We start from the raw sequence: 8,043 nt of genomic DNA on the forward strand, positions 1-8,043 counted from the left end.
CCCTAAACCCTCTGAGACTGTATAAACTGTGTTAGTTACTGAAGCTGACATAACAGCCCAAAGAGATTAACAGTTGGTGATGGTGTAGTAATATTTTCCTGTTTCAGTTCTCAGCATTACATCAGTTTGTTGTGATGGCTTCCTTGCAACACCCTCATTAGTGTGCTGTGAGTCTGTATTTACCTAGAGTAAAAATAATAGCTTAACTGAATTGATCTCTTCATAAGAAGTTTTTGTTTCAGTTAAAGTTTGCTCCTCTTCCTTTAAATATAAAGCTCAATAAATCTGTTGGGTCTGAACACAGAACCTATCAACTAGGAAATAGAGTGTAGTAAAATCATAACTATATAGATATAAAAATGTATTTAGAGTTTAACATACCATAAGTATAATTTATTTATATATTGTAGTTTTTTCTATCAGTACTGTAATCCAAAAAGGAAATGAAAGCGCTGTTTCATGCTAAACAGTGTTCTTATATCTATAATGGATTTTTTTTTTTTTTTTAAGAAAAAGTTCAGAAGGAGTTGGATGCTGTTCTGAGTCCCTCCCATCTCATCTGCTATGAGGATCGGAAGAAGCTGCCGTATACAAATGCTGTGGTTCATGAGATCTTACGCTTCAGTAGCATTGTTTTAATCACGATTCCTAGAGAAGTAGTGAAGGATACAACTGTTTTGGGGTATCGGCTTCCAAAGGTACAGATATCCTTTGTGTTCCAATGTGATCTTTGGCTGTGAGTGAAAGTCCTTGCAGTTGTGTTTACCACTAAGCCCTTTTCCCTCCAGTTCAGGGCGGGTGGGTGTTGGTGATGGCACTGGCAGACAGCACTTCTCCCCTGCCATGCCCTCTGGCCTGTGACTTTTCTCATAAATGACTGACAGTGCTTGCCAAAAGCCCAGTTTCACCTCAACTAAACCAGTGTTCTGTGAGAGTGCTGATGGTGTACTTTCCAAGAGGCTGTGATTTTAAATACTTTGTAAGCATTTGAGCTCTTACACTTCCACAAGACCACAGAGAAGACCTGCCCAAAATGGACAGTGGTGTCCATAGGGAAGTTGTTGCAGACTATTAATGCCAGGATATTGTCTGCCATGTGGACAACTGAGAGATGGGATGTTTTCTTCATTGGTGATGTCTGAGACAACACTAAACATTTACTGCATTCACCTAGGACTTCTTTTTCTTATTATCACCTCTCTGGCATCATATTTGAAATATAATGCAGATGTTTTCCCACAACCAACTTCTTCTGAACTGCCACCCAACAGATTGGAAATAAAGGCACATGCAGGAATACAGCAGGGAAATCCCTGAACCTGAAATAGTGAAGTTTCTTTGCTTATTTGTTTTTTGAGAAAAACCCCTCAGAACTGTTTGAGATTGATTTTTTTTTTTCCTAATAAAATAATCTTTCATTTCTGCGGCCTCTCCATGTGCAGAATTATAGCTGGAATCTGTTCATGTCCTTTTCTTCTTGATGCCTGAGAGACATAACTGCACCAACAACATCTTCCTTTCAGGGCACTCTAATTATGGCAAACATAGACTCTGCTCTTTTTGACCCTGACTACTGGGAGACTCCTCACCAGTTCAACCCTGGTCATTTCTTGGACAAGGATGGAAATTTTGTGACCCGAGAGGCCTTCTTAGCCTTCTCAGCAGGTAGGTGCACTGAGAACTGAGCCCACTTGTGTGGGTTAGGTGAAGCTGTGTTATTTTGGCTGTGGAAAAGGCCAAAGGGGAGTATAATCCCAAAGTACAGAAGCACATGGTTTTCCCAGGCCAGAAAAATGACTGACCGCCAAAAAAAGTTGCTTGGTAAGTGTATAAACACTTGCTCTTAGATTTTTGTGAAAATGCAGAGAAAGTAAAAGGAGTAAGGTCCTAGAATTCTCAATCATTTGTGGACTTGAGTCCTTATGCTGTTGTCCCTGGTCATCCTCTGCATATGCCAGATTATGCTCTTACAGTGGCTGTTCTGTGGCAGGCTGCTGTTCTGGAGCTGATTTATTTTGTATAAATAATTCCATATTCGTGAGTGCAGGAAGATGAATAGAAGATCCAGAAAGTGGATCAAATACTTCCCAGCTGGCTATGTCTTTCCTGTGGAGCTTCTGGAGTCACTCTTTCACCAGTGTGGGAGTTTATAGAAGCTTAACCAAACAAAAGCTCTTGGGTATCATGCCAGGAGGGAATAGCCTCGTTGTCAGAGCCCTCAACAGAGATGTGAAAATGTCAGGCTCAGGTTTCTGGCCTAAATTGGGCAGAAGAGGAATTTGAACATTAGTTTCTCACATCCAAGTCAAATGAGCTAACCACTACATTTCAAAGTTTGTCACTGTCTGTCTCTAGGAATTATATCCTGCACAGAAATAATTAATAAATTGGGAAGAGGTTTTTCTGTAACAAGTTGTTTTCACTGAAAGCATTATGTGGGAAAATGTTTCATCAGATGTAGAATGTCTTCTGTATTCTGATTTTTCACTGTTATTTGTGAAGATAAGTCAACCTGTTCTAAGTGGAAGCTGTGAGGCAACCTAAAAATACTTTCTTGTTTTCCTTATTTGGAATCAAGAGACTGAGAGTCCATTCATAGAACTGGAGAGTCCTATAGATTCATGGCTAGGCTTTGCAAACGAAGATTTGGAAAGGGCTCTACCCACATTTGTTACAAGTGCACTGGTGGCTAAAAAGGCTGAAGAAAGAAACTTCTGAGAAGCAACCCTGGCATCTTTTTCTGTAATCCAAGCAGGTCCTGCAAAGATGGATTGCAGACATCTCAATTGTTTGCCCAGTTCAATCTGAGAGGAAAACGAATTCAGCAAAGCTCTTTGTTCCTTCATGAGGCTGAGCAATGCTCCTGTGAAAAGCTGGGAAGCAGGTGCTGGTTACAGACCTCGCTGGGGACTGACTTCTCTTTCCCTTCACCCTCTGCAGGCCACCGTGTTTGTCTGGGAGAGGTGCTGGCCAAGATGGAGCTTTTCATCATCTTCTGCAGGCTGTTGCAGACATTCAAGTTCACTGCACCAGAAGGAGTTAAGGAAGTCAACACAGACTTTATCTTTGGGAGCACCATGAAACCCCATCCATACAAGCTCTGTGCAGTTCCGCGCTAGGCTACAGGGTGTTAGAGATTTAAGAAAGAGGCATGGCCACAGGTTTGCTGATATTTGTGCTGCTTTTATGGCTTTCATTTTTACATCAAATTCAGTGTGAATCTGTCCTTGCTGTGTTATAGGGCTAAGAAGCCAGCCTTGAAAAATACTCTGCTTTTCCCCACTTCTGGAAAATGTCTCTACTTCTTTTTCTTTCCCTGCTGTGTTGCCAATGAAATAAACATAGACAATTTTCTAGTCTTACTAAAATTTGTCAGGAATCTTCCTGGAGGGCGAAGGAACGTTAAAGCCAGATGCTGAGGGGGCTTCCCACATGTTCTCAAATCCTGGTGTATGGGAATGCTGTTCCCAGAGGTGGTGGCTCTGGGCATTGCCAGAGCCCCTAGGTATGGTTGCATGGGAATAGGGAGTAGTGGAGGGGCATCTCAACTGGCTGTGAGGCAGCTGCTTTGTCTGTTTAGCTGAGAGTCATGGGGAGATGATTGCTTGAAACTGGAAGCAACAGAGGTACAACAGCACAGCCCTTCATTTGGGTGTGAGGCTCCTGACTTGGGCTGAAAGCAAAGGTAAACTCCTATTCCCTACTGGAGAATTGCAGGGGGGAACCCCACTGCTGGGGAAACACAGTGGGTGTAAGTGGTAATGGAGCAGTGAGCTGGCCTGAAAATCCCATGAAAGAGGGAGTCTCTCACACTGCGGGGTTTGTAATGACCATGATATACAAAAAACTGAGTTGGTCGTGTCTCTTTATGGATGCTGTGGGAAGATGGATAGGCTTAAACCTGGAGGGGATTCAGAATTTTATGGTAAAAAGCAGCTGCAGCTCCCTGGATGGACTGAAGCCAACGTGCTCCCCAGCACGGTGATAAACATCTACTCAGAGAAACAGAACAGAGTGTGGAACAACATGGAGACTGCGTGGTCCCCTCCATTCTAATCCCAGCCAAATGGGAGAGCATTGTGGTACTGAGACCATACAGTACCTGTCTGGTAAGGCAGAATCAAGATGTTCTGCTGATGAAGACAACAACCATGTGGAACCCCCTCCTCAGGTGCCACAGCACGACCAACCTGCCCCCCCCAGTTAGGTACACCAATCAGAAATAAAAGGTATTTATGACTAGAGCCATTCAAATTCCACCCAAACATAAAGAAAATAGAATAAAAGTAAGTTGGGGTAGGGGGAAAGTGGGATAAGACTTCCCCCAAAACTGCTGAGATCAGTTAACAGGCTGAGTCCCTCTTCTCCCCCACCAGAGGGGTGCCTGGGGTGAGAAATATACTCTGCATGCATTAAATGCTGCTTTTAGAACTAGAGCTTTTGTTTGTGCTTACCCCATAGCATATTAGTAGATTGCTTTGTATCAGAACTTGTGCTTACTTAATATATGTCAGTATATTGCTTTAAAACATATTTTTGAAGTAGACACTATCACTGACAACCTTTGAACCTTATTAATCTGTCACAATTTGTATTAATAAAAGGTGTTATTCTATAAACTGTTAAAGTGAGTCCTTGCAGTAGCTGGCAGTGGATAACACCAGTTGCAGGACCCGCTTAGGGGTCTTGGCTCTGTTGAGTTCCCCCTAACAAGGGATATCAGGTACCCTCTGATCTTGTGAATCTCTCAGTGAAGGGTCTCATTACGAGATGCTGACATCAGGATCTCCACTCTCCTGAGGGACCAACAAGCAAAAATCTAAACTCCCACCTTTCACGTGACAGATGCCCAAATGCACAGTTAAGGGGACAGCTTGCAGTCCTGTGGAGCAAAGCTTGGTACCTGCAAAAGAGGGGCACAAAAGTGGTGTTTTCCAAAAGCTGTGTGTGAATCAAAGTTTTTGGGAGTTCTGTGTGAGCACAGGGCAGCTGCACACAAACTGCTCCTTCTGACAGGAGCCTGTCAGCAGAGCTGCTGAGTTCGAGTGCACACTGGGACAAGAGCTGTGCAAGGTGCAGCTGGTAGGAGCAGTGCCCAAGCAGGGCTAGTGGCAGCAAGTGCCAGAAGCCACTCTCACTGTGAGGTTGGCTTTGTTACCCAGCAAGATTTAAAAATCAGGATCAGAGTGAGGACTGCTAGTAGGTGTAGCACATACACTGTTGCTTTATCAATTTCTTTCCTTGAGGAAAAGGCTTCACAACCGTTATTGCAATTATGCTTCAAGAATTGGTTGTCATTGCCCTGTTTATCCACCATGTCAGACTTTAATTTCCTTAATATAATATTATTGGTTTAAAAGATGTATTTCATTTTTGTGAAGGAGGACAGTATCCTAAGGGTTAGTACTCTTTTCTCAGGCTTCTGAGTAGGGGCCACTGGGTGTTTTTATCATGACTCCCATTGATCTGAAGCCTGCTGCTGCTGCTGCAGCTACTCATTGCTTGGCAGAAGAGATGTGTTAGCTCAGTTCACCAAGCAGATCAAGCTGATGTGGCTCTCCTGCTCTCTAATCCATTTCTAGCTCTGTGTGGTGCTGCACTGTGTGGTGTTGATGTAGACTCTGTCAGGAGTGGAGGGTGGGTTGCATGAAGCAACTGGGTAACTGGTGTCTGCTGTGTTGACACCCAAGTCTCAGGCGTCTCAGAGTATAGGACAAATGAGAGACTGAATAGGAGGAAAGGTTTAGGAATAGACAAATGGGATCCACATTGCTTTAAATCTTTTTTCACCTGAAGTATCTTAAGAAAGACCCCAGTGGAGATATAAGTCCCTTTACACATTTTTAGAAAGGACTTGTATCTCCATTGTGAATTTTTTCCAAGACCCCCATGTTTTCCCTCTTCAAGAGTCAGGCTTTGTTTACGTACTTCTGCTACCTCATTTCACAGAATCATTTAGGTTGGAAGAGACCTCTGAGATCATTGAGTGCAACCTTTGAATGAACAAAACCATGTCAACTAGACCATGGCAATAAGTGCCACATCCAGTCATTTCTTGAACACCTGCAGGGATGCTGACTCCACCGCTTCTCTGGGTAGCCCATTCCAATGCCTCACAACCATTTCCACGAAGAAATTCTTCTTGATGTCCTACCTGAACCAGCTCTGGCACAGCTTGAGGCTATGTCCTCCTGTCCCATCTTTCGTTGTCTGAGAGAAGAAGCTGACACCCACCTGGCTACAACTTCCTTTCAGGCAGTTGTAGAGAGTGATAAGTTCTCCCCTGAGCCTCGTTTTCTCCAGGCTAAACACCCCCAGCTCCCTCAGCCACTCCTCATATGATTTCTCTCTAGCTGTTGATATCTATCCCTATCAGACAGTATCTAAAAAAAGATGTGCTTTCCTATCATCACCCCTCAGGGTGGGGCAGCAGGCAGGTGAGGCAGGGAACATGTCCTGAAACCCTTTTATTAACGTGGGAGGGTGAGCTCCCTCTCTTAGTAGCTGCCTCCAGTACTCGCCTGGCCATGAGCTTTGTGAGTGGGAGGTGGGGATTATTCCTGAAACTGAATTTGGGGCATAGAGTGTAAGTAATGGGGTGCAGACGAGCTGCCATGAGGCTAGTAGGGCACAGGCCATGGCATGTTTCAGTTCCAAAGCCTAAGTAGAGGGAAAATGGGTCTTCCTCTGAGAGCTGAAAGGGACAAAGAGAAGCGAACAGGCCAGGAGCTCTCCTGGGGAAAGGGAAAGCAGGAGGATTCACTGGTTACGAGGAATACCTTTTTGTTCTGCTGAGCTCCAACCCCTGCCTCCCCATGGATTCAATTCTCATGGAAGGTGAGAACTGAATTCATCTTATCTTACCAGGCTTCCCTCTTCCTGGTCCTCCAGCACCATCTTGTATGAAGAGGAAAGCAATTTGTATTCCCTTTAATGTCTCTTCCAAAGACTTGGCAAAGCTGTTCGGCAGCTGCCTTTCTAAATGCAAGCAATTCACATCTAGGCTGCGAGGTACAATCACCAGAATGTGGCTAATTTGTGTGGAAAAATCAGAGTAAGTCTGGAGAGCCAGGGGAGATGCAGAGTAGCCAGCCAGGTCTGTTCAGGGGCCAGATGGGACTGCAAGTGCACAGGGCAGGCAAGCCTTGGGGGCTGTGAGTGTCCTCTCAAGGAGACTTTGGAAAATACTGAATTCAGAGTTGGGAGCAGTTTGAGATATAGAAAGCACAACTCTGGTGAAGGAACTACAAGTCATACAAGTGGTCTCTGAAGTAGATAATTCAGTTCCTCAGTTTGATCCCAGCTCTCAGTTCAATTGCTGGCCAGCAATACTGGGCAAATGTTATCTCTCTGCCTCGCTTCTGGGGTAAATCAACTTGCTTCACACCTCACAACTTTTGGTTTTAGCTGTGCCAGCTCCGTAAGTTTGGTATGTGAGCAGCAAGACCACCTAGGTGACTTCCCAGAATGCCACATGCTCCTGTCTAAGTCAGATGAGCCAAGTCTAAGCTAGTGCTGTTCCTGCGCAAGCGCCAAAGCTGTATTGTCTGAAATGCCCCACTTTGCAGAGCTGGATTTGCTCAGGTGCATGAGAGTGCTTGTGAAAGAAGCTCACAGAGGCAGCTGTGCATCATCTTTACTCCTGCTGCAAGCAATTCAGTGGGATTAGCAGAGAGGCAGCTGGAGGAGGAGGAAGAAATTATGCTTTCTGCTTCGTCATGAAGACCATGCAGCCCCACTTACCTGTGCAGCTGAACAGGGAGTCTGTGGACACCTGGGTGTTATGCCATTATAACCATCAAACTCCTGTTACTCAATGATTAATTTGAGTCATTTACGTTTTATGTGCCCCAGGCATAAAATTAAAAGGTTTGGCCAAAGACCTTACAATACAAACCATGAGGAAAACCAAAATATAAAGGAGTAGCAGAGAACATCAGAATCAAACAATAATATGGGGCAAGTGAAGGAGCAGTGCATGTGGTTGGTGCACATGATGGTTACTGATCAGCCTGAACTTTCATTAACCCCACCATCCTTGGG

At 44.4% G+C, this 8,043-nt stretch overlaps 1 protein-coding gene across 8 annotated transcripts in view; it reads left to right on the forward strand.

Moving 5' to 3' along the window:
* LOC116791505 (cytochrome P450 2J6-like) overlaps positions 1-8,043 on the forward strand; it is a 28,792-nt gene that overhangs the window by 20,245 nt on the left and 504 nt on the right. For 6 of the 8 annotated variants that reach the window (XM_032697564.1, XM_032697572.1, XM_032697566.1 and 3 more), the window contains 3 exons: positions 511-698; positions 1,524-1,665; positions 2,941-3,362. In XM_032697564.1, the coding sequence (XP_032553455.1) occupies positions 511-698; positions 1,524-1,665; positions 2,941-3,119 (509 nt within the window). In that variant the 3' untranslated portion in view covers positions 3,120-3,362. Of the gene's footprint in view, positions 1-510; positions 699-1,523; positions 1,666-2,940; positions 3,363-8,043 lie in introns of those variants that run through there. The other 2 variants (XM_032697565.1, XM_032697569.1) reach the window with 2 other exon arrangements.

Source organism: Chiroxiphia lanceolata, chromosome 10, assembly GCF_009829145.1.
Source record: "Chiroxiphia lanceolata isolate bChiLan1 chromosome 10, bChiLan1.pri, whole genome shotgun sequence".
In the NCBI taxonomy this organism is placed as follows: Eukaryota; Metazoa; Chordata; class Aves; order Passeriformes; family Pipridae; genus Chiroxiphia; species Chiroxiphia lanceolata.